The sequence below is a fragment of the Phaenicophaeus curvirostris genome, chromosome 7 (assembly GCF_032191515.1).
Source record: "Phaenicophaeus curvirostris isolate KB17595 chromosome 7, BPBGC_Pcur_1.0, whole genome shotgun sequence".
Taxonomy (NCBI): Eukaryota; Metazoa; Chordata; class Aves; order Cuculiformes; family Cuculidae; genus Phaenicophaeus; species Phaenicophaeus curvirostris.
This window is the reverse complement of record NC_091398.1, coordinates 1,586,130-1,612,325: the sequence shown is the minus strand read 5'-3', so window position 1 is coordinate 1,612,325 and position 26,196 is coordinate 1,586,130. Positions and strand designations below refer to the sequence as shown.

General features: G+C 50.0%; 1 protein-coding gene across 12 annotated transcripts in view; it reads right to left on the bottom strand.

The window, feature by feature from the left end:
* The window catches only part of UNC80 (unc-80 homolog, NALCN channel complex subunit), a 114,130-nt gene that overhangs the window by 12,255 nt on the left and 75,679 nt on the right, over positions 1-26,196 (bottom strand). For all 12 annotated transcript variants that reach the window (XM_069860500.1, XM_069860506.1, XM_069860502.1 and 9 more), the window contains 20 exons: positions 25,890-25,979; positions 25,426-25,527; positions 24,752-24,932; positions 24,123-24,391; positions 22,311-22,445; positions 21,439-21,577; positions 19,680-19,776; positions 18,834-19,004; positions 18,593-18,685; positions 16,730-16,765; positions 16,176-16,394; positions 13,771-13,971; positions 11,345-11,468; positions 9,330-9,455; positions 7,376-7,499; positions 6,489-6,695; positions 5,082-5,266; positions 4,492-4,657; positions 3,154-3,333; positions 1,061-1,199 (listed from right to left, as the gene is read on the bottom strand). In XM_069860500.1, the coding sequence (XP_069716601.1) occupies positions 1,061-1,199; positions 3,154-3,333; positions 4,492-4,657; positions 5,082-5,266; positions 6,489-6,695; positions 7,376-7,499; positions 9,330-9,455; positions 11,345-11,468; positions 13,771-13,971; positions 16,176-16,394; positions 16,730-16,765; positions 18,593-18,685; positions 18,834-19,004; positions 19,680-19,776; positions 21,439-21,577; positions 22,311-22,445; positions 24,123-24,391; positions 24,752-24,932; positions 25,426-25,527; positions 25,890-25,979 (2,984 nt within the window). The remainder of the gene's footprint in view (positions 1-1,060; positions 1,200-3,153; positions 3,334-4,491; positions 4,658-5,081; positions 5,267-6,488; positions 6,696-7,375; positions 7,500-9,329; positions 9,456-11,344; positions 11,469-13,770; positions 13,972-16,175; positions 16,395-16,729; positions 16,766-18,592; positions 18,686-18,833; positions 19,005-19,679; positions 19,777-21,438; positions 21,578-22,310; positions 22,446-24,122; positions 24,392-24,751; positions 24,933-25,425; positions 25,528-25,889; positions 25,980-26,196) is intronic.

Genomic DNA, 26,196 nt, shown 5'->3' with positions numbered 1-26,196 from the left:
AAATGAAGTAAATAAATCCAACAGGATGCCTCTGCCCTGCTTCCCAGCTCCTCAAGATTCCTCCTTGCTCCCTGCACAGATTTTGTAGGGTCCCTTGTTCGAGGCATAACCCCAAATGATGTGTTTTCTTTTTGCCATCCACAGCAGTAGCAGAAGGAAAAAATAGCACTGAGGGTTTCTGAAACTGTTTAAGACTGTGCACTCGCAGCCCAGACGGCCAATCGTGTCCTGGGCTGCATCAAAAGAATCACAGCCAGCAGGGAGGGAGGGGATTCTGCCCCTCTGTTCCTCTCTGGTGAGACCTCACCTGGAGTGTTGTGCCCAGTTCTGGAATCCTCAACGTAAGAGGGAGATGGAGCTGTTGGAACGGGTCCAGAGGAGGCTACAAGGATGATGCAAAGGCTGGAGCACCTCCCAGGCAAAGACAGGCTGAGAGTTGGGGTTGTTCAGCCTGGAGAAGAGAAGGCTCCGAGGAAACCTTAGAGAAATATTCTCCAGTACCTGAAGGGGCTACAAGAAAGCTGGGGAGGGACTGTTTGCAAAGGCTTGTGGTGACAGGATGAGGGGCAATGAGTGTAAACTGGGGAGGAGCAGATTTAGACTGGACACAAAGAGAAATTTCTTCATGATGAGAGTGGGGAGGCCCTGGCCCAGGTTGTCCAGGGAAGTTGTGGCTGCCCCATCCCTGGAAGGGTTCAAGGCCAGGTTGGATGGGGCTTGGAGCCCCTGATCCAGTGGGAGGTGTCCCTGCCCATGGCAGGGGGTGGAACTCGATGATCTTTAAGGTCCCTTCCAACCCAAACCATCCTATGATTCTACCATTTAAGGTTTCTATGATATTCTATGAATGAGAGCTTGTTCTTACGGCCCCTATGCAACACCAATCATCCTGGGAAATCATTATTTCCAACCCTGCACCCTTGGTCCATGAATAAATCTAGCATCTCTACGCTGGCGCTGCCTCTGCCATCCCCCCTCCCTGACACACACACATTATACCTGTGCCATTTCTGCTCTTGTGACTAGAATGGGAGGAGAAGCAAAAAGCTCATGGTGTTACCTTTGGCTGGGCAACATGCCCACCTCCGCCTGAGGTGCGGACACGCTGGAGAGATGGCTGGAGAACCGCCTCCTCCCAATGGCACCCATAAGGTACGCTTCTTGTTCACTTACCACACTGGGCATACTCAGGGAATCATCTGGAAAGAAAGGAAAAACAGGAAAGGAGAGGAAACAGCCGCCCCAAACCCCACCAGCCTATTTACCCTGGTCAAGAGATAACAGGATGCCAAAGGCATGTCCTCTATTTACTTACCCAGCCCCTAAACCTGCAAATCTGAGCACTTCCATTAGATGTTAGAGGGCCCCGTGCACAACACCCTGCAGGGCGAGGAACCCGCGCACGAGAGGAAGAAGTTTGTGTCCTTTCAGCTTACGTGGCTCTTGGGGCAACGTGCGAGGGGAATTGTCAAGGACTGTGCTATAAACCACAGATAAACTGTTAATTCATATCCTAGCATTTCATTTAATGGATCACCAACCCCTCTTCCACTTGCGGGGTGGGTCAGGACAAAACAGGGATTCAGGTTCCACTAGGGATTAATTCCTGCAATTAACAAATTTTTGGTTAATATACAGCGTTTTCCGGCATACAAGTTGTAACTGGATATTTTGCTGGTGTGAAATAAACTGCTGCTATGGCAGAACAAAGCACAGACAAGGTAAAATCCCTAAGAGCCAAGCACAGAGCTGACACCCCTTAGCACCCCTGGGGACACTTGTTGTAACATGTCACCGAAAAGCTGATGAATTGACTGCAGTGCATCGCGCTGCAAGGGGATCGTGCAGCCAGAGGGATCAGGGCTGCTTGCCATTTTCAGTGCTGTTTCAAATTATATAAAGCACCTGGAAAGAAATTACTCTGTTGTGGTTTCTACAACAACTTCTAATTACAAATAAACAAACAAAACAAAGGGGAAGTTTGGGGAAATTTGCTCTTTTCTTTTTGACCTTTTCCAGCTGTGTGATATACTGAAATATTTTGTGGGGCATTAAGCCGTAAAAGCAAATAGGAAGACAGCACTCGTTCTACACAGCGGCTCGTGATTAATCTGAGGCTGAAAGCAGAGTTTGCCACCGTATCTGAGCGATGTAAATAGCAGGTGGATTGTACAACGCTCAGTGATGAGCCCAGCTGAAATAAAGTTGGGCTGAGCCTGGAAAGTTCCCGGCTAGCTGTTCTTTCCCAAAAGGCTGGGACTGCACCGGCCTCTCTTTTGAGCCACTCGTTCTGACTCCTTTCGCTTCGCATCAGCATCCTGAAATACAGAAGTGAAGTGCATGGGCTTCAGGCATCGCTGCCGCACCAGCAGGCAGAATCTCTGCTACCGGAGGGGGAAGCCCAAGGCCGGTGACACATGAGCAGAGCTTTCTGCCCCGGCTTCCAGTCATGGGCAACACAGAAGGCAGACAGGCGGCTCAGAAGCAGAAGGAAGGCAAAATCCCAAGAATGACATGAAACTCAGCTGGAATGACAAAGCAACGTTTAGGTCATTGCAAATTAGTCCCCAAAACATTCACCACCCCGTTCCTTCTAAAGGAGCATCAGGAAGCCTGGCAAACCCAGAACTTGCAAGCTGCCCACGAGGGAGCTCGAGCTTGTTGTCAGCAGGTTTAAGGCTTAATTTCCTCTTTGTTAATCGAGTGTCACAAGCACACAGCCATTCCAGCCTGCAGAGCCACAGCTGGATTCCGTGCAGCACAAGCGCAATGTATTCCATGTCTAAGCATCTGGCCAGAAGGGATGAGCAGGAAGCACTGAGCTCCTGCAGGAACAGGATCCTTCGAAGGTCAGGGAGAGGACTGGCTGCCAAATGCCTTGTCAGCACGGTGACAAATGCACTCCAGCCCGGGTTTCATACACTAAAAGGCCTCTCCCTTTCACTTTTCCCTCCCGAGAGCTCAGGAGGGAATGAGCGTGTGTAACGACCCAGACTTTAACACCGTGAACTGTGGAGCAACCACAGTATCTGTCCTCGTGCCTCTTGTTCGCCCAGAGACAAGGACTACTGCCTTCCCCTCCCAGCCGTCTGCTGCAGCATGGAGAGAACATCCTCAGTGTTGGGGGCTTAGCTTGAACCAGGAGCCACGTACTTTCCTCATCCTCCTCATCCGTGCGGCTCAGCGTGTCCTGCGATGCCTGCTGGGAGGGCTCGCTGTCCTGCTCCCAGACGGTGCCCGTGCCGGTGTTGGAGCGGGACATGGTGGCCAGGCTCAGGCGGTACGCGGAGGTGGAGGTGCCCACAGTGCTCACAGACGTCTTCCCTTGGTAGGCTGTGCGAGAGAGGAACCAGAGCCAAGTCAGTGCTGGCACGGGAAATCAGGCACCTCGGGAGCCTGATTGAGCCCAGTCAGTGGGGCAGGGCTGGGCCGAGGGGATGAAGCTGCAAGAGGGGAGATTGAGATGAGATTTTAAGGAGAAATGTTTTGCTGTGAGGGTGGGGAGGCCCTGGCCCAGGCTGCCCAGAGCAGGGGTGGCTGCCCCATCCCTGGAGGGGTTCAAGGCCAGGCTGGATGGGGCTTGGAGCCCCTGATCCAGTGGGAGGTGTCCCTGCCCAGGGCAGGGGTGGGACTGGATGGGCTTTGAAGCCTCTTCTGATCCAAATCGTTCTGTGATTCTATGATAAAACAGAAACAGCTGCCCTGCTCACCTCAGCTCTCCAAAACTTCTGCCTGCTTTTCCTATACAGCCTGGTTTTCTCCCTTAACCTTAGTGCCAAGTTTGCCAACATTTAGGAACAAGGCTAATTATTACTAAGGGAAAAATGATGAGGCGTTTTCTCTGGAGTTTGTTTTCTTAAGAACAAAGCAGACCTAGTCTCTTGCCGTGGGTAAGCAGTGGCTGCCACCTCGTGGCAACACGGGTGACTCTTGAAGGAGAGAAGTGTCCCCTCACACCAAAGGGAACCGCTCTGGACCTCGCTGGCGTCAGCAGAGAAAACCAAAAAGAGACCAAGAGGAGAATGGAGGAGACTGATCTGCTGCTGAGAAACAGACAGGCATTTCTCCTCAATCAGCAAGTGCAGGGATAGGATGAGGGGGAACGGTTTTCAGCTGAAAGAGGGGAGACTGAGATGAGATCTTAGGATGAAATATTTTCCTGTGGGGATGGGGAGGCCCTGGCCCAGGTTGCCCAGAGCAGGGGTGGCTGCCCCATCCCTGGAGGGTTTCAAGGCCAGGCTGGATGGGGCTGGGAGCCCCTGATCCAGAGGGAGGTGTCCCTGCCTGTGGATGGGCTTTGAGGTCCCTTGCAACCCAACCCAACCCAACCCACTCTTTAATGCTGTGACCCAGGGTCAGGCTGCTGGGCTGTGGGTGTATTACCGCCGCCCCTTCTAGGCAGTTGGCACATCTGCCTCACAAGTTAATTCACAGGTGAGCCGGCTGGCCAGGGGAGGCTGGTAGCCCTTGTCTCTGCCCTTTCCTCCTTACCAGACCCGCTGTGCACGGCCTCCTTCAGGATCTTCAGCTCGTTATTGAACTCGGCGATGAGGGAGCTCTTGCAGAGCGGGCGCGGTATGAAGCGTCTCTCCAGCTGGTCGGCGATGTGCTGCCGGGCAGTCAGCTCCTCGTGGTTCTCAGCCGGCTGGGCCAGCAGCTGCGAAAACAGGACATGTGAGCATCGCAGGGAGACGATGTCAAGTCCCCAGGCCAGCAGGAGCCTACAGCCAGCACTGTCCTCTTTGTAGGCATGAGGGTTTGGCTCCAGCTATGAGGTTTCCACCGCTCTTTTGGGGGACAACCTTATGTTTGACTGAACAGACATCAAAACTGACATTGGTCCACGGGGATGAGAGCTTCCTTACGCTAGGCTGTACCCTCAGAAACGAGGCAGCTCCTTCCTTCAGGAGGATTTAGCCTCTCCAAGTGGTGAGACACAGCAGGCTAAATAAGGTGGAGTTCTTAGGCCCTTCTGAAAAGCCGCTCCCTCCCTTAACACACAGCTCCTCCAGGAGTGCTGTTCCTGCTGCCAGCATGGGAATAACGGATACCTTGCCTCCGGGAGCCAAAGCAACTGTTACCTTGCACTGGATGAAGGGTCGAAGGAGCACAAAGATAGGGATCCGTGTTCGGACGATAAAGTCGAGGAAATCCCACAGGGCCAGCCCTCCCACCTTCCGCAGGGCCATCTCCTTGACTTGCAGGCTCAGCCAGTACCACTGGCTGTCCAGCTGGCGCTCAAAGCACACCAGGATCACCTTCAGGGCTGGGGGGAACACACAGGGCAGAGAGAGAGGCTGTCAGGGGCCTTCCAGGCTCTGAAGGAGGAATGGGGGAACTGCAGCGGGCACAGACACAGGCAAGCATGCATCCAGGCACGGACACCCCCACACCTCAGAGTCACAACTGGCTTTCCTCTCAGTCTCCAAACGCAGCAGGGAAGGAGGCCAACCTTTGCATGATAAAGGCCTTGGGACCCAGGGTCCCATTTTCCTACTTCACACAGAAGTTCCTCTGTATTTTCTTGCTCTAGCATCCCCCCTTCCTCCCCGCACAGTTCGTTTGTCTTCCTGGAAATCAGGTATTTTGAAAGCAGCTCAGGAGCACCTCCCATACAAGGACAGGCTGAGAGAGTCAGGGCTGTTCAGCCTGGAGAAGAGAAGGCTGTGGGGAGACCTTAGAGCAGCTTCCAGCACTGAAAGGGGCTCCAGGAAAGCTGGGGAGGGGCTCTGGATCAGGGAGGGCAGGGAGAGGACGAGGGGGAAGGGTTTTTCAGTTGAAAGAGGGGAGATGGAGATGAGATTTTAGGCAGAAATGTTTCCCTGTGAGGCTGAGGAGGCCCTGGCCCAGGTTGCCCAGAGCAGGGGTGGCCGCCCCATCCCTGGAGGGGTTCAAGGCCAGGCTGGATGGGGCTTGGAGCCCCTGATCCAGTGGGAGGTGTCCCTGGGGTGGAACTGGATGGGCTTTGAGGTCCCTTCCAGCCCAAATCATTCTGTGATTCCATGAAAACAGTCCTGGCTGATCAGACAACCTCAAAAGTCTTGATCAAGTGTATCTGCACAGAGAGTCACCCTGTGAGCACAATAATCTCCAGGTTATTTACGGAGTACTGACAAGCAGCTTTCCAGCAGTGCAGCTGCATGAGTCGCAGCCAACCCCAGTGTGAAGAAAAATACAGTCCAGGGCCATAGTGCACAAGAGCACTCACTGCGTTACAAATGAAGACGAAGAGCAACAGCTTCCAAACAATGCTCTGTATTAAAGTGGGCTGGGACCAAGAGTTAACCCACGGGAGAGACAGGAATCTCCCCCTTTCCACGCTCCTTTGGTCTGGAACAAACAGGGAGGCCTGGGAAATGTTGAGGGAAGGTTGATTACTCTGTCTTTCTTGATGGGATGGCTGAGACAACCTGCCCGAGACGGTTTTCTCCTGTGCTACCTACAGCCTTGAATGGAGGTTTTATCTCCGGGCAGACAGCATCACTCACCCAGGTAGGCAGCCTGGCTGGTGGACTCGGCCAGCCCCTCCCGCCGCAGGTCCTTCCCCGCGTCCCCTGGCGTGGAACAGTGGGCAGGGGAGCTCTCCAACATAAAGTTCTTGCTGCGGGAAGTGCTGATGATTCGAGGCGGCAGGAGGATATTGATGACAGTCTGGAGCAGCAGCAGGACCTCCGGCTGCTCCAGCCAGGGGCTGTCTGAGAGGCATCGGGAGGGGAGAAAAAGAGAGAGATCAGGCTAAATTCCATCAAAGCCACCCGAAAGAACTCAGTTCCAAAATGGGGTGCAAACTCAAATGGCCCCTAAGCCAAAACTCGGTCCCCCACACCTTGTTACGCTGCTTCTCCTCCTGCAAGCAAAGGCAAAGTTGATTTTAGCAGCAACACAAACACAGAGCTACACGGCACAAAGGATTCTCCCATTCAGCGCTCTCGTGACCTCATTGCCTTTTGACATTCCCCTCTCCCTTTGCTCTTTGCTTTCATTTAGGGATTGACGACAGACCACCCTCTACAGCAGAGAGCAAGGAGCAGGACTTGTGCCGGACAAGCAGCACGGCCCGGGCAGAGCAGGAGCCACAGGAGCACACGTCACTGTGACCTCTGCTCCCCTCTGCGGCTTCTGCCACAACAGCTTCGAGAGAAGGAGAACATCCCTGTAAGACCCGACTCAAGAACCACGGCACAGCTGAAACAAAGAGGAGAAACAACTACGACAGCTTCTCCCAGCAGGGCTCTGTTCAGTCCCAGCCCCAAAGGGCGCTTAGCTGACAGGGATCCAAATTAAAAGGTAACAGATAAACAGAGAGCAGGGAAAGCGCAAATATTGGTTGTCAGAAAAGGGGGAGAAAAGTGGGATTTTGTTAAATTAGTCAGACCTTTGCTTCCAGATCCTACTGTGAGCACAAATGGAATCAGTAGGTTTAAAAGCATTCCTTCCCTTCTCTCCTGATTGGTGAATGGGGAGACGACATGGCTTAGGGGGAAATCTTCTTTCAAAGCCTGTGCAGTAATGACAAGAAAGGATTAAACGATTTCATCAGCAGATCATGCACACAAGTCACTGCGGGGAATGACGATCCCCCGGGTATCCCGTTTACACCGTACAACACCAGCACTGACGTCCTGATTGAATTAGAAGCCCTGAGACCACTTAGTCAGGAGTAAAAGCAACTCACAGAGGAGCACAAGCATCCCCTGCTCTTGTCACAGCTAAGAGGTGAGAAGCCCAGATTCCTACCTCATAGTTATCATTAACAAACCAGATGTATCCCAGCAGGAATCAGCTGAGCGATAGACCTAAACTCTGCCCTGCTCTGAATGGCATCAGGATCTGACCGAGACTACAGGGAATAAAAAACCAACAGACAAAATCGCGCAAACGGCACAATCTGACTATTCTGTTCTCTGAAACGCTGAGGTTATTCCTGAACACATTTTTTTTGTTCTGCCTCACTTTGTTCTTCCCAATCTTCCTCCCTAACGCAAAGAACGACTTCCTGGAAAATAAACAGAATGTACATTTACTCCTTGGCCTAAATCAAAAGGTCTTTGTGTCGTGAGAGGAGGTAACACCAATGACCGCCAGTCGAACTCCGCTCATCTGTAGCTTCCCAGTTGCTCCAGACTTAGCTGTGAAATGCAACTGAACCTTGCAACCTCTTGAGCTTGTGGATCTGGGCTGAGAAATTTGAGGAGAAGATATTTTCTGATGGGGTGAGAAGTACTTCTGTCTCACGTCCTGCTGCAAGTATCAGGAACGTGACTCCTTGTGCGATTTCCTGACAGGTTTGTTTTTCATTGCATTTAAAGCCCATTATAAGAATGAGTCAACAGCGAGCAGAGAATAAAAGCTCCCAATACTTTAAAAAAAATTGATTAATTGCTTTTTTTAAAAAAAGAGAATATTTCAGAGAAGGTGAAGGTGGCCCCCTTTTTTTTGCTTCTGGTTAAAGAACCATTACCTCAAAGCTGGAAGAAATCTGTCCTCTTTCTGTGCCAGCTGGTACCAAAAAGTCCTTTCGTGCCCCATGCTCTGAGGGACAGCGCTGGGTTTTGGTGCCTTCAAGTCCTCCTTCCCCAGCTGTCCCAGCTGCTCAGAAATACCCGCTAAGTATCCAACTGGATGGGCCAACACGTGTTTAAAAATGCAAACTGGAGCTGGATTAGGACATTTGTCCCTTCACCGGTCACCCTTCTGTCCGCTTTCATAGCAATAGGGAGGGAGAGGGGTACAGAGGAAGAAAGACTCCGTATCATCTACGGCCCTGCTGTGAGAAAGGGATGGAAGCCCCATCCCCAGAGTCCAGGATGGGATTTTTAATTCTGGACAGCAAGGATGCTGTTGAGGCAGCAGCTGGAAAGCCACGTTGCCCTGCTCATCTGAGCTGGCACAGCGTGAGCAGCTCGGGTAAGAGCAGAAGAGCACAACCGCCACTCGCGGCTGCACACACGGTCCCAAAGGAAGGAGTGGGGCTGCACGGATGTGACCCAAGCTCAGCTCCCTGTGCTGGGAGACTCACGCGAACTCCTTAGAGAACCCTAACACGCCTGTGAGAGCCTTTGACAGCATCAATCAGCTGAACATCCTGGACTTCAACAGCAGGGTTAAGCTGATGGATGCTTGCTGTGGGCTTGGCTCCAACAGCTCAATTCTGAGCTCAGTTTGAAAAGAAGGGAGAATTTACATGTTGCTTCTTTTTTTTTTTCTTTTTTTTGGTGTGCGTTCCACAGTTTTTGCCCAGCTTTTGCAGAAAGGAAACCGAGCAGCGGTGAGCTGGTGTCTCAGCCAGAAGCTGCGACAGGCCCGGCCGCGGGCCAGGGCAGACACACCTGTATCTGCAATGCTACAAGCCGGACAACAGCTGTGCTGAAGGGCAGAGGTGGCGAGAGATAAGGGCTGAGATGAAGAAGGGGTAATCCGTCAGCCACACTGGAGGGTCCTACCACTCCCATCACCTGCAATACAAACAGAGCACATCACCACAACTGGCTACTTACACTTCCAGCCATGCCATATCCTCCAACGGCGGTGAAATGGGAGGTGCCTTCCATCGAGCACTGAGCTGGGGTGGATCTAAGAACCAGCCCCCGCAGTGGTCCTGGCAGGAGCTGGGGCCGGTGAGGAGGAGGAGTTTTAGCAGGGAAAGGGAGGGGAGCGGAGGGAACCAGCAAGGATGGGAGGAGCGCGCAGGTAACCCGGTACATCTACAAATGTACCCGGTACCATCCCTGAATGACCAGCGCTGGACCGGTGGAACGGTTAGAGTTGGAGGATATGTCATGTAACGACTGTAACGAATGAAAATATGTCATCAAAGCAAAAAGTCTGCATTGAAACTGGACGCCTTTCCCCTTCTCTCGCTGATCTGCTTGAAAAATAATGTCCTAAGTCTGACCCAAGCCGGGTTTTGTACGATGTTCAGATCCCTGGCAAACACAGTCTGTCTGAAGGAACTCTAAGTGCGGCTCCTCTCGCCTCACCCCAGGTGTCTGAAGGAGAGACACCCGGCTGTCTCATGTGCAGCAGCACAAGGAAACAGCACTTCTGGGGGGGGAGTTATTTCAAGTGTTCTGGATGTGTCCCTCAGGGGGTATTAAAGCACAGACCTGTTTCTCTCCATGACGGGCACAGGTAGATGATGGGAACAGGGAGAATCTGCCTGGCAGGCACCTCAGCTTAGGGGAGCTGAACGCTCTCTTTTGTTTCCAAGTTCAGCCTGGGGAAAAAGGCAGTCACTAGTTTTCTGCCAAAAAAAAGGACAGTTTAGAAAGGGAAGAGGCAGAGCCCTTTCTTTTTTTCTTTCCAGGAGACCTTATAGCAACCTTCCAGTACCTGAAGGGGCTACAAGAAAGCTGGGGAGGGACTGTTTGCAAAGGCTTGTAGTTATGGGATGAGGGGCAATGGGAATAAACTGGAGAGGGGCAGATTTAGACTAGACAGAAGGGGGAATTTCTTCACTATGAGAGTGGGGAGGCCCTGAAACAGGTTGCCCAGGGAAGCTGTGGCTGCCCCATTCCTGGAGGGGTTCAAGGCCAGGTTGGATGGGGCTTGGAGCCCCTGATCCAGTGGGAGGTGTCCCTGCCCATGGCAGGGGTGGAACTGGATGGGCTTTGAGGTCCCTTCCAACCCAAACTATTCTGTGATGCTATGATTTGGGTTTTTCCCACGCACAATGTAGGCATGAATGTCTGTCCAAATGGCTGGAGTTACATAGACATCAGAACTGGGGGTTTGCTCCCCCTTTAAGAGCTGCACAAACACTACGATCTATCACTAAATGACTGGACAGGTTCTGCCTGCATCATCCTACCACACTTAGGAGCATAAACTGTACTAAGAGTGGGATCTGAACATTGTACGGTGCAAACCTGTACTAGATCAAGCCAGGGACATTGCAAACAGCGGAGTGAATCCACTCAGGTAACCCCTTCTATCTAGCCAGCATCTGATGGCCTCCAACGGGGCCGCCAGGGTCCTTCCCACTGGAGACGGTAAGTGTCCCCAGTGCCACCCGCTCCCCGCTCTCTCCCAGGTGTGTGCAGTCTCCACCACCCCACTCTCCAACTTGCAGCCCTCAACTCTCAGCTCGGTTTGGCAAAGGTGGATTTTCAAAGTGGTGCGTGGGGAGCCACAGGAAGAAATCGCTTGGCCACCGCTCCCGGCCCCCGTATCTCCCCATGCACCACTTCAAAAATGAACCTCGCCGTCTCTAGCGTCCCTTGCGAAGTCCCTTACGAGGGGCAAGGGGGACGGGGAACGGGGATGAACTATCATCTTTCGTCCAGAGAAGTCAGCGCCAGGGGGGTTTGGCAGAGGTTCACGGGGTCGCCGCTGGGCTACTCACCAGATTGACACAGACATTGATCAGAGACCTAAGGTGAGGCAGGAAGGAAATGATTGGCTGCCTCTGAAGTGTCAAACAAACCCCTTCAATCAAACTGCTGGCAGGCTCCCACTCAACCTGGCGCCTGCAATAAACAGTAGGAGCCGTTAGCCGCGGGCCTCCTGCCCCCCACCAGACGCTCGCAGACACGGCGACCGACACACACTGACGCCCACAGAGGAAACGGTTCAGACAGCAGCGACGTCCCAGATGAGCACAGAGTGTGCGACAGAGAAAAAGGCTTCACCCGCGCAGCTCAGGAAAGCGCAGAGCACACAGGGCACCGGGGAGAGACGAGGGGCGCAGCAGAGGGCTCCGCGCTAGCCACACGGACTCCCTCGCAACAGCACCAACGGGCGAGCTGCGTCTCACTCCCTGACACACCTCTCCTGCGGCAGGTGGGTGAGAGGCAGCCAGCAGAGAGCTGCTTGGCAGGCCTGAGAGGAGAGAAGCTCTGCTGTGCTGTGCTCCCAGCTGAGAACGGCATCTCCATCTCAGGTGGCTGGTGGATGTTCTCACTGAAGGGACCAAACCCCCTCAGCTGTGGGTGTCCTCCGTAAGCTACTCTGCAGCCTGGTCTGCTCTGCGAGGGTGGCTTCAAAACACAAACAGGCCCAGCAGTACAATCTCTCCCTTCCTCACCCTGTGCAGGAGGGCTGCTTCATTCCCTACTGGCAACAAAATCCTTTGTTCCAGGATCCTTTCTGCCCCAACCCTTGGCTTATTTCACCAAACCAGCTTTTAGCTGTGGTTGGACTCGATGATCTCAAAGGTCTTTTCCACTGGAATGATTCTATGAATCGAGTCCTTCCCAAGCATAAGCAGACACAGCGTAGGTAACATCAAGGTGCTTCACACCCTTCCTCTTGGGGCCTGATTCTTTGGAGTAAGTGTGGTTCTCAAGCCAACCTCTGGCTGTGCACTCACTGGGACAGAAAAACAAGGCCTGCATAACTTCTTAGCTCAAAACTCAACAATATCCTAGTCAAGCTCCTCAGCAGAGTTCTTAGAGGGATGGGGGATCAAGTGTTCACTACACAAGCTCTTGTCCAGACCAACATACATCTCCTCTTTCAGCATCCACTGTCCCTAAATCTCCAGACAAGTAGTTTGTTCTTGTACTTCTTCTTACACGTACACTGCTACCATGGGACACTGGTTTTGGAGCAGGATGCCCAGAGGAGGGAGGAGGCAGCATAACGGATTCTGATGGGAGTACCCCAACGGATGGCTCCTCGGGCACCCAGCCCTGTCTCTCAGAGGCTTCTCAGCCCAGAGATGTTTAAATGTAGTTGCTGCACTTGGTCTCTACCCCTTTGTGTGCAGAAGAGCAGCATCAGCCAGGCAGAGGCACAGACGGAGAGAACAGGAAGGGAATTTTAATTGATGAGCATTCACTCAGCTTACACCAAGAGGAAAGATCGGAACAGGAAGACCCCTAAGATGTCTTTGAGGCAGAAGAGAGTATGAGCGAGGAAAGAAAGAATGCACGAGAAGCAGGCAAGACACGGCCAAGAATCAAACCAACAGGAAGGAGAAGCATCAACATTCCTGCCTCTAAACTTCCTACAAGGGCAGGAGCTTCTTAAAGCGGGTTGTTAGCCAAAGGAAAGCAATAGGTAGCGATGCCAGGAAGAAGAGATCACCTCCCTGTTCCTTGCTCCATCTTAGCCGGGTCCACGTGATTCCCACTGAGACCTACAGTTCAGTGTCTGAGTCCTGATGCTCTCTAACATCACTGGGCTTCTCAGCTGAGACTGCAAATACAGTGACTGATTCAAGCAGCTGAGGACATGTGGCCGTGACGGGGACTGACACTAATGACTGGTTTTACTCAGATATCACTGGAAACTCTGCAGGGCTGGGAGGTTTGACACTACCCAGATTTGTATTTCTGCTTCTGAGGTGTGGATGCTCCATATCAAACACCTCTTGAGGTCACCAAAGCCTGTACCATAACAGTACTGTGTGATGCCCCAGGCTTTCTCCAGGCACTAGATGCAGGTTCTGCTCCCTCCTGCTAGAAACACGCTTACTACAGTTCAACTTTCCATTAAAAAACTAAATCTATCTTGTCAACTCACAGCTCAAATAAATAAATAAAGAGGGTATCAAGGTGGCACAAATCTGAAGCCTTATTTTGGAGAAAGAAAAACGAGATTTCTAGAACCTCTCTGTAGTTCTTAATAACCATGACTTTCTTCTCTTGCTACCAGAAGACCCAACAACAACATCAAACATAAATGCACACTTACAGAGATAAAAACATCAGTTCACATTGTAAAGATTCACCGCCACATGACAGTTGTAGTTGGATGACATACCCACACTTCAGGGCTTGCAACACCAGAAATGGACCCCTGAGGGTTTCCACTGTACCTGCTCACCTCAAAGTAGGCATCTTGTGTATTTTATTGAACATACGATCCAATCTCTTTAAGATGAGGATAAGGGCAGGTCTCACCGCCTCGGCTGTCCAGTCAGTGATGGGCAGCATCTCCATGATGTAGCGCCGGAGACCTCGGCTTTCCATCGTCTGCGTGTCGTACGGTGCCAGTTTCAGCAGGGAATGTGCGATTTCCGCCAATCTAAAACCAAGTTGTGGTAAGAGAAAAATCAGACACAACTTGCAGTTCTCCACACATGCCAATGAGCTAACAAATGCATCTTCAGTAGCCTTGTAAAAAGATGCAAAAGCCAAGAGTGCTGCTATTTAAATTCCCGATCTATTAAGACTCTTTTGCTGGAATCACTGTTTATATTGATGCACATGTGAATAGTCTAAAGAACTTTTTAACATTGATATAAAATGCACCAAAGGAACATTGGCCCAGAGCAGGGGTGGCTGCCCCATCCCTGGAGGGGTTCAAGGCCAGGCTGGATGGGGCTTGGAGCCCCTGACCCAGTGGGAGGTGTCCCTGCCCAGGGCAGGGGTGGGACTGGATGGGCTTTGAGGTCCCTTCCAACTCAAACTATTCCATGATTCAGTGATTCTATGAACACCAGGAATCATGGATCTGGCTAAAACCAAAGCGTTTGAGCTGTTAGTGAGATAACAACATTGCAAATGTCTGTGAAATACAAACCTGATGCCCCCTTTATGTCAATCTGAGAGAGATTTGGGTTGGGTTTGTGCTTGTTTTTCAGTGTCGCCACTTTAAGAGGTCCCGCTGTGCGATTTTCAGGTGTTAAATCTTAAAAATATGTGCTGTCCCGTAGCTTCACACAACATGTACTTTGTGTGATGACTCCCCGCAGCTTTGGTTTGTTTCTCCTAACACCTCTACAGACAGTGTTGCTGGTGCTCCTCCTAACCCTCCCAGATGGCCTCGCCGTCAGCAGTTTCTGTATTGACTGTGAAACACCATGGCAACATTTAACTCTCACTCGCAGAGTGGCAAAGACCCACTGAAACACTGGAACATTTGCAGTAGAGAAAGACAAGCAATAAAGCCACATCTACTAATAAATGTGGTAAGGAATCTGTACACTCCCGGAGACACCAACAGAGTCTGTAGAGGGTGATTTCAGTACAATCTCATTTGTGTAGTGGAGGCTTCTTCTGAAATGCCTTCAGCTCATGGAATGTGTGCCCATTCTCTTTAAAATCTGCCTGGCAATAGCAAGGGCAATGAGTTCCTCAGATGAACTCAAAGTTCTATAAAAATACTTCTTTTTCCAGCGCTTCTTTATAACTGGATATAAACTTTACAAGCCAGAGAGGGACAGATTTAGACTAGACATAAGGAGTAATTTTTTCACGAGGAGAGTGGTGAGGCACTGGAACAGCTGCCTGGGTCATTCAGTCCAAACTTGTCCTGCTACGGTGTAGATCTTTTTTCCCCCAAACACTGTGAAATCTAAATTATCACATGATTATACTTCTTTCTGGCCAGATAACATCAATAGCACATAATGGTATATGAAAGCATTTTAAAGTGTGAGATCCATCTCACCCAGCTTGAGGTGGCAAAGTCAATTAACCTTCCAGCTCCGTTCCTGCAGAAATAAACAATCTGGGGAATTCTTACCTTCCTGAAAGACTGGGATTAACAGCTCCGTGGATATGCATCTCCCTTTTTGTTGGGTCCAAAAAGATCTTTAGGACTTTTGCAGACTAAACATTTAACTTTTAAATGGCTAAAGAAACAAAGTTGAAAAGAATCCTGGCTGAAGTGACAAGGATGATATCTGCCAGTCTCCCAAGACCATGGCTGTCACATCACATTCTGGGGAACCTGCTCTCTACCTAGAAATTTTTTCCTTACAGCAGTTCAATCCTGTCCATCATTTCACTGATACTTAGGAAACACCTGAATAAAAGCCTTGGGCACCACCAGGATCACACGCTGAGGGAGTGGTCCTGTACATGCCTCCTGCCCCATCCTCTCTCGCATTTCAGGCATTTATGCAATACAGGGCAGTGTTTGCTCTGCCCTTCTTGCTTTCTAGCAGCTGTTTCTGCTGCACGGCATCACGGGAGAGGATAAGGATTGTCTGCTCTGCTCCTCACTGCAGCTTATTCTGGTGCATGAAATGGGCTTCCATGGAGCTATTTTATCCCCTGGAGATGGGGGTCTGAATGAGACCAGAAGAGAGTCTATGGAACCCTCCCGATGCCCATGCAGCACCAGGTATGATCTAAGGAGCACCCAAAGCAAGCTCTGCGTGATCCCGACAACAACACACAACCCCTAAGCAGTGTTTCCACCTGCTATTAAGAACAAATTAAGAGCTAAAAGAAAGGAATTGCCCAGGATGAACAAGTAAAAGCTGAATGCCTGAGGAATACCTCATGTGGGACTTCACATCCAGCAGCTCCAGAGAAGTCACTCGAGGCTCACCAGCCAGGTTCTGCAAAATCTTCAGCCTCGGGCCACAGTGCTTGTAAAACTCAGTGCAGATGTTCAGCAGTGACTCCCGTGGCCTCCTGAACTCCTCCCTGGCAATTCGTTCATCCAGCTCCTCTCGAGGAAGACCCTGGCCCTCCTCCAGCAAGTGAAGGTTCTCCCTGCAGGATATAAAATGAGTAAAAGCAGGAAGTGTTATAGGCAGTGGAGCAGCAGGGATAGAGTGTAACAACCTCTCCAGCCTGTTTTTGCAACAGATGCTTTGCCCTGTAATTGAAAAGCAGGACAGGTACACGTGCAATAAAAGAAAAGGAAATTATGACTTGCAAAGTCTTGGTAAAAATGCAAATAATTTCTATATGAACTGTCCTTTGCTACCCTCCTCTGAATAAAGGCTCCCCTTACAGCAGCAGTGGGTGGGTAGGAAGCCTGGAGCCTGGTGAGGAACGACAGCTCCGCAGAGGCCAGGGAAGACTGGGCAAGGATTTTACTGTACCTGATGAAGTGGAGCTTGGCTCCCTGTTCTGGGTACCTGGGAAAACAGAAACAGCATAGGTGTAAACAGTAACTATAGTGATGGCTACATGGTGCCTCCCTCCCTTCCGGGGAGACCTTGGAGCAGCTTCCAACACGGAAAGGGGCTCCAGGAAAGCTGGGGAGGGGCTCTGGATCAGGGAGGGCAGGGAGAGGATGAGGGGAACAGTTTAACGCTGCAGGAGGGGAGATTGAGATGAGATCTTAGGGAGAAATATTTTGCTGTGAGGGTGGGGAGGCCCTGGCCCAGACTGCCCAGAGCAGGGGTGGCTGCCCCATCCCTGGAGGGGTTCAAGGCCAGGCTGGATGGGGCTTGGAGCCCCTGATCCAGCGGGAGGTGTCCCTGCCCATGGCAGGAGTGGAACTGGATGGGCTTTGAGGTCCCTTCCAATCCAGACCACGCCATGATTCTGATTCCTGAAAGCAGACAACACTGTCCTAGCCCAGGGGTGCACTCCCCATGGGCAGGAGGGTCTGTTGCGTTACTGGAACAATAGCCATAAGTAGTCAGTGAGCACATTGAACAACCTTTACCTCCAAATGTCAGGAAACAACTGATTTCTATAGTTATTGCCCTTGTGAAAGGGAAAATTCAGGCTTAAAACCCACAATCATCTTTCAAGCAATCTCTCTTACTGATTTTCACCCTGTTGCTCGGTCTGGTGCATGAAGCCAGAGTTCACCTAGTGGAAAGAATAGCCCAGTGTGGGGTTTTCTGTTTTGTTAGCATTTTCTCTTGCTGTTTCTTGCTGAGAAAGCATTAACAAACCCTGCACCACTTGACTAACACATTCGAGGCTGCAACAGTGATCATTCCCCCATCATGAGATGCCTGCTGTCACCAGCAGTTATCTGGTGCAATGATAATACAAGAGAAGAAATTAGGGCAGGAAACCCAGAGTAGTGCAAAAATATTTTGGTTCAGAAACTGGGTGTTTGATAATCAGAAAGATCTGGAAATATAAAGCCAGACATCTGAGTCACACAGCATCAGGAGTCCCTACGTTGCCCGTTAGCAGATGCATATTAACTGCCCTCCAAAATCAGCAGACAAACAATAAAGCTCTGCTTTCCATTATTTTCCTTAGACAGGGCAATCTTGCGACAGTGGCATATAGCCACTTCAAACTCGAGTGTGAAAAGGCTTTATTTGCTTCTCAAATCCAGAATTGAAAGTCAAAGCTGTCTCTCACCTGTGCCTAGATCAGTCTCAAAGAATAACAGACTGATTCCAGGAGTTACTAACCAAGATGTGCACACTGCACATCTATAAATTGTCCTAATAGCCCTCTGATGATCTATGTAGGGAGTGATTTCTAATTCACTTCAATGTAAAAGAATACAGGGCATAAAACTTGGAAAGTAAATCTTGCCAGAAGGGTGCTCCTGACTCACAGTCCTAGGCAGCTCATGGCATTGTCCTTATCCATCGATTCTTTAAGGTCTCTTCCAACCTAAACCATTCTATGATTCTTACAAATTCTCTGCCAGTGACTCCTTTTCCTTGAGAAAAGAAACCTAGAGAAAGCGCCACTCGCTCAATCTCAACTGACGTGCAGTTTGAGCGCTTGTTGCTGCTGAGTCTCTTCCAGCAAGGTCAGAAGGATGTGACCCTTGTGCTCCCCAGCTGTGCTCTGCCCAGAAGTCATGGGCTATGTGCTCTTTTCATCCATCTGTTTCCTCTCCCAGTCCCTAAGGCACCGTACCACGGCTCCAAACACTTCGAGCAATGAGATGTTACCTTACTTCCCCAAAATCAAAAGCTGAGAAACGAGAAAGAAATGAGGAAGAAAAATGAGAAAGAAGGAGAAGCGCGTTGACGTACCTGGTGTTCACGCCTGCGGACATGGTGTGGTTTGCTGTTGTGGTCCCTTTGTGTCCTTGGTCGCATCGACTCATCTGTGGGGCTGTCATAGGCCTGGCAAAGGGAAGGGGAATAACGCATTCAAAACCAAACTGCACTGCAATTCTGCTTGTGATCTGCTAAAGTCTGGCACTGATTTTACTACATCTAAAACTCTCTGCTTCCCGAGCGCAGGCTCAGACCTCTGGACCCCCGAGTTTACCTGGTGAGGACTTCCACGCTGTACAAGAGCGCCTGCAAAGAGGTGGCAAGGGCAGCCATGGCAGCGATCTCCTCACGAGCTGCTGTCCCAGTCTCTGCTTGAGAGGTTTGTCGCTTCAGTTTCTGTAAGTAGCAGGGAACCAGCGCTTCCAAGACCATCAGCATCTGGAGGCTGGAAAAATAAAGGATACTTGGTCGGTTTTGGTTTGTCAGTCCTGAAATTCGCATCACGCAGACGCTGAAGTTTCTGTCTGAGGAGCCTTGGATCTCTCACTGGCCTTGTGAGTCCATTGCTCGACGCTAGGTAAGCAGTCCTGGGTCAAAGGAACTCTTGGTTCAGGGAGTCCAGAGGGAAAATTAGATGATACATGCAACAATAATAATAAAACCTCCCTGGGTATCTGGAATATGTCATCCACTTGCAGGCATTCATTTTCCCTTCCAAAGATTCCTTTCTCCTCTGGTTCTCTCTTGGAAACCTACTTGCTTTACTGGCTTTACCTCCTCTCTGGCTGTATCTTTCTGCTCTTCCCAGCTGCCTGATTCTCCCCTCCTGTTCCCTCACCAGTGCTTCCCTGACAACAGAAACCTGCAGGACACTGTGATCCCCTCCTGGAAACACGGCTTACGTGGTGCTGCTCCGGCTGCCACCCAGATTAGTGCTGCAGCCAGAGGCTGGGGCCTTCGGAAAGGGATCAACAGCCAGAGAGACAGCAGAAAGAGAAGCCCCATGCTTGGAAAGCACTTCCACCCCCTCTGCCTCCACTTGTCAGCCTAGCTTTCGCATGCCATATGCAGCTTTTGTGCCTCTTCTGAGCCTGCACAAGCCAAGAAAGCAGATTAGCACCTTCGGAATGATTCGGGAGCATAGGCCACCACCGTCACACACAGCTTGATGGCTTCACTAATGGAAAAGGTCAGGTCTTCATTCCCGTAGCAGAAGTCTGAGGGAGTAAAGCAATACAAGAAGAGGATCACGCAAACATACTGAAAATGAAAGGAGCAAGCACAGCCCTGTGTTTCCCCCCCCCGGCAACTGGCTGCTTCTCGTGTTAACAATCCCCAGTCTGCCTGTATAAAGGCAACGTGCTGCACTCCCACTGGCATCCTGCTGTCCAAGGACTCGTTAGGTGGGAAAGAGTTCTCAGCAGGTAAAACCACTGCTGAGCATAAGACCTAGAGCTGCTTCTGAGCCCTGTTCCAACCACCATCCACCACAAGCAAAATCTTACCTTATACATGACAAGGACATGTATCAACCTAATGACAATCTCCATGTTCCCTCTGATTTTTCCTAGATGCTTCCACTGCACTAAAAATTACTCATTACTACTAAGGTTGGACAAGACCTCCAAGATCAAAAGAAGTTGCTGATACATCTGATAGCTTTACTTCTGAAAAATCATCGGTGGCAGCACAAAAGTCTGATTTGCTAGGGATTTGAGAAGAAGTCTTCAAAAGCATTTCAGTCCCACATTGTAAATATTACTTTGGGGACACCTCCTGCTGGATCAGGAGCTCCAAACCCCATCCAACACCTCCAGGGATCGGGCCAGCCACCACTGCTCTGGGCAGCCTCGGCCAGGGCCTCCCCACCCTCACAGCAAAACATTTCTTCCCAAGATCCAATCTGAATCCAGCTCATGGTGAGCTTCTCATCCACCAAGAGAACTCTGATAACTTTGAATAACTCTGACCTTCAGATGGAAAATACCAGGCATGCAGGATGCTCATCTGCAGTACATCATCAATACACACTTGGGAGCTTTCAGAGATGCTTTTGAATAACCCTCCAGAGAAAACCCAAAGCTTTTATAGAAATGGTTACTACAATGCACAAAGAGTAAAAAAATATCTTCCACTTCTGCACCATTTTTTATTATAACCTGTGATGTAATTGTGCAGCATCATAAAATCCCAGCACATCACAAAACTTTAAGGCTAGGTAGGTTTCACAGTCCATCAAAACCAGCAGTATTTAAGGGAAGTGTAGATTTGGCAAATGGCTTCAAAATCCTTAGAGAAATCAGCAAAAATTACTTCCCTGCAAATCACAAAGCAGCTGAATTCTTACCTACTGCATTGCATGGGTGACTATCAAGTGGCACAGCGTCCTCGATACGTCATGCAGCCGTATACATTCTGGTTTCTGACAGAAGTCAGCACTGTTGAATGCCTGAATGGCATCCATCATTCACTACTCATAGTCTGCCCACGACAGAGGGTGCTTTTTGTTTCCTGCCCACGTAGAGCAGAGGAGAGGATGACACTGATCTTGGCAGCATGATACGGTTTATTAGGCATCTTTATTCTACACCCACACATGCTAAAATCCAAAATGCCAGGGGCTAGTCTCAGACTACCAGGCTCAATGCAGAAAAAGCAGCTTTGGAATAAAATAAATTAATAATTCCCTTCCTGCAGAAAATATCAAAAGGGTGGTGGTGATAAAGCCAACCTTGAAAGCCTCATCAGGCATAAGAAACATAAAGGACTGCATTCTGGGAGAAGAAAAAGGCCTCAAAACAATCATGCTGCATCAAATTCACATTGAATCACTAAGCACAAAACCAGAGTTAACTGAATAAAGAGTGTTTTCCTGTTACCTAATGACTTGAGAGGCTTTTCTGCTTTCACCAGCTCTAGGATGTCCAGAATGTCTGGAGTCTCTCCCTCCAAGGACTGCAGCAGGTCGAACAGGCACTGAGCCGACACTCCTTTGCTGGTCCCATTGTTTGTAGCATCCTGTTTTAAAAACAGACACTCGTGGTTGATTTTCTGTGTGCATCCCAGGAATCTTTAGCCAGAGGTGTGGCCAACCTTTTCTTCGATGAGGGCCCACCTGGAACTCAGCACTATCGAACACTAAGCCTTGCCTGACTCAACAGATGCTAGAGTGGGAGCCTGAGCTGAAAACCTCACACAGCTTCGCTTCCCAGAAAGAGCAGGTCTTTGCTGCCCTGCGACAGAGAAGCACGTGCGTGTGCTGTTAGACTGAGCAGTCCCACATCAAATTAAAATGCAATTAACTTGTTTTGCTTCACTAAAATGGTAGAAAGTAATTAGCGAATATTTCAAAACATGGCAAATTCAGCCTTAGAGTTTACACGTACTAGAGCTTGGCACTAAGTTTTCAGTTCCTATTGTTGGATTCTAAGAAAGGATTTGCATTTAAAGAGTTGCCAGTCATTATCATCCTTTTCTAACCTACTTATACACATAAATTTGAAGCAAAAGCACATTTATCAGCCTGGATACCAGTGGCCCATGATCTCAGCATCCTGCTTCAACAACTGATGACCAGAAACTTGCAGAAGCACCTTTAGGAAAGGGCTCTGGGCAGCATGAAGCACTGCAAGCACTTGTTCAGCATGAGCCGCGCTGCTGCTCCAGCTGCTCTCCCGTTGTGCCCTCTGACAGGAGCTGGCTCTGTACCCAGGCTTCCCCACGCCGAGACGAGGGAATGGGTTTTACTCACAGGGAACTCCAGGAGAGGGGCCACGCTGGCAAACAGCTGCAGAATAAAGGGCTTGCGATGCAGGACGTAGAACTGGCGGCACGCAAACTCGATCGCTTGGCGTAACTGCGGGTTGCTCTCATAGTCTGCGTACACCTGGGCAAGCAAAAAAGGACATGGAAGTGCAAATCCAGCAAAAGGGCTCTTCGTCTCCTGACCCCAGACTGAACCAACTACTGCCTTGTCATTCCTAATAAGTTTGCCTAAGATGGAGACTTGTCCACCCTCCCTGGCAAAGCACTGCAGGGACAAAGCATCCTGAGAAAAAACATTTGTCTGTCACGCCTGAACCTACTTTATCACAGCTTTAGTCCATGCTTTTCATCCTAGGCATCACAGGTAGACTCCTCTCAGGGAAGGAGAGGTCCCTCTTAGAACACTTCTCCTTTCTTTCAGCTTAAAACCTTTCCCCCATCCTCCTGTCCCTGCCCTCCCTGGTCACGAGCCCCTCCCCAGCTTCCCTGGAGCCCCTTTCAGCACTGGAAGCTGCTCTAAGGTCTCCCCGCAGCCTTCTCTTCTCCAGGCTGAACAACCCCAACTCTCTCAGCCTGTCCTCATAGCAGAGGTGCTCCAGCCCTTAGAATCATCTCCGTGGCCTCCTCTGGACTCACTCCAACAGTTCCATGTCCTTCCTGCACTGAAGACTTCAGAGCTGAACACAGGGCTCCAGGTGGAGTCTCACCAGAGTGAAGCAAAGGGGCTGAATCCCCTCCCTCTCCCTGCTGGTCCCATGGCTTTGGGTGCAGCCCAGGACACAGTTGTCCTCGTGGGCTGCAAATTCATATTGCCAGCTCATGTGGAGCTTCTCATCCACCAGCACCCCCCAGTTCTTCTCTTCAGGGCTGCTCTCAAGTACAGTCACAATGGCATTTGAGATGTTATCTTTTTCTTTTTTTATCCTTCAACAGGACATTGTTGATTTGTGTTTAGCTTCAGATCCACACCAACTCCAGTTCTCTCCAGCAGAAGTGCTACCGAACCAGCTACTTTCCATCCTATATTTATGTGGCTGATTACTCATAAGCAAGGACCTACGCTTGTCCAAACTGATCAACATAACCTGGGGTTTTTTTCCCCCTTTTTTCACACTCCATCTCTAGTCTGTCAAGATAATTTGAACCCCTACCCTGTCCTCCAACACACTGGCAGTTCCACCCACTTCTGAGATATTTTAAGGTATTTAGAGTGATATTTCCTGCAGGGCTCACCACTGAACCATGCAGCTGAGGAGTAGCCAAAGATGCAGGGTTTGTTTCTCAGCTGGGGTCTCACAAGAGTGAGGCAAACAGGGAGAAGTGGGAGAAGAATTTGTTTGTGAGGACCACAAACCAACCAGCTGATCTTGGGTGCTTGGAGCAGAGATATGAGGGGCTGCAAACCCAAACAAGCCCAGCTACACTTGTGTTTTGCTTTCAAAATGCTTTTTTGCCTCCCAGGAGTGGCATTTTATCATTTCAATAGCCGGCGATGATTGGTAAGGGGTGGTGGGGAGGAAAGAGGTATAAAATTTATCTATATCTTGGTATGAAAAGGTAAAATCCCATCCTTGGAGGTGTTCAAGGCCAGGTTGGATGGGGCTGGGAGCCCTGGATCCAGTGGGAGGTGTCCCTGCCCATGGCAGGGGTGGGACTGGATGGGCTTTGAGGTCCCTTCCAACCCAAACCACTCTGTGATTCTATGGTTTTATGAAACTCAGCAGGTTCAATTTTCCCCATCTAATCATTGTTTCTGTAACGAAGCGCCCGCTCTGCGGCGTCCACGGAGACGGCTCACCTGCAGCATGCTGGGCAGGACCCACTGGTACCCGCTGAGGGAGAAGAGGTGGTTGAAGTGCACGGCTGTGTTGATGACGGTGGCAGCGTACTGCCTCAGCAAGGCACTGTCCTCGGGGTGCAGGATCAAGGCACCGTTGAAGACGTTCAAGAAGAGCATGATCTCATCCCCCCAGGGGAACTCGCTCGGCATGCCAAGGAACATCTCCTCCAGCAGCTTAATCCACAAGCTTTTCTGAAGGGTGTCCAGACCAAAAAGCTCTTTCCCAGCTGCAGAGGAGAGAAGGCAACAGCAATCAACTCTATCCACCACAGCCAGCCTCACAGGGACCAAATGCCTCCCCAGAGAACCATCTCATAACACTGACCATTGTTCTGACTTTTAAAAATTACTTATTCTCATTTGGGTACAAAGACAGTAGCTTTATCAGGAGACCTCTAACGGCAAAGCTCTTCCTTGCTTACAAACCAAGAACTACGCATTGTTTTCCCTACAAAGAGAGTTATCAGCTTTCAGTATTTCATATTTTCAAGGCAAATGAAGCCTCCATGTTTCCAGGGCAATGAATCGCCTTGCAGAAACCTTCCAGCCCTGTTCCACCACCACAGAGAGCTATCGAAAGGCCATACCTTGGGGATCACTGAAGAGTGAGAACTCGGCATCAATGGCACTTCGGGGAAACGAAGGCAAGCGCAGGAGGTCTTCCTGGAGCATCGACACGTGGGACTGCTTGTGGGCAGTCGGGATCTTCTGTGTCAGCGATATGAGGAACAACACCCGCCCCACCTCTTCCAGCTTGCGGGTGAACACCTGAGAGAGAAAAAAAGACAAGGATCAGAATCAGCCCGATCAAAAAGTTCTTTACAATATGTAGGCACTTTTCTACGTTAGCTGCCATGACTTTCTCTGATGGGATGGATGCTGCACTCAGGGCCCAGAGAAAGCTGTTGAAATTCCCAGGGCTAGTGCTGCGCCCTTCTGCTGGAATCTGTGTGACCACTATCCTTCAGCTCAGCTTCACTGACCACTGCTCACAGCTGAGGCAAGTGAAGCTCCTCTGGCCAAGGGTAGGAGAAAATGATCCCCCTAAAAGAACCAGGCTAGAGAAAACAGGAGGGAATTCACACACACAGCACTGTGACTCTTCTTAAAATACACCAGGCCAACGGCACCACAGCAGATTTTATGCCAATCGCTGCTTCTCCGATGAAGCTCTCTAGCAGCACACAGCATGGATTTTAAAGGTTTTTTTCAAAGGTTTATTTGTTTATCTGGGCAGAGGTGTTTGGTGACAGTAAGATACCTGCTTCTGAATGAGCTCTTGCCCCTTTTCTGGATGCATCTGCACGAGGTTGAGCTGGGGAGAAACCGACCTCCGGAAGGGATAAATGTCACGGACGTAGGTCTGCCAGGAAAGGAAACAAGGGTATTTTAAACCAATGTAATCATAACAGCATTGCTCAAAAGAATTGAATATAAGGCCATTTAGCTTTTGGGTAGGGGCTTTCAGGCAGCATCAGGTATTTTGGAAGAGCATAAACAGAAGAGAATACCACTCCTTTCTTATAAAGCTAGACATTTAATGACTGAAGAGCAAGGGACTCCACTGCTCCCTCTTGCCTCTTCTGCCAAACTCCCATCTTTCACCACACACAGGCCACAACTCTTTCTGTTTATGGGCTGGTTGTTCTCCTTTAGATAACCCCAATGCTTAAAAAGAGACAAGATGGAAAGAACAAAGCCGGCTGGACCTGACCTTCACCTTACCTTGTTGTAATGAATAAGATTCCACCGCTTATCCATTAAAAAGTAATGAGAAGACTGCGTTTCAGGTATGTTAAAAAACTCTAAGCACTCCTGAAAAGGAAGAAAGAAAACCATCCTGTCACTTATTAGCTGTCTTGTACACAGACCACAGCATCCAAGAGAAGAACATCCAGCTTATAATGTACAAAGGCACAAACCTGTGTGCCTCAGTCAGGCATTAATCCTTAATTTCCTTTTTTAATCATAAAGTACATGAATATGTTTGTGCTGATCAAGGAATGCTGATAGCACAATCCTGATGTTACAT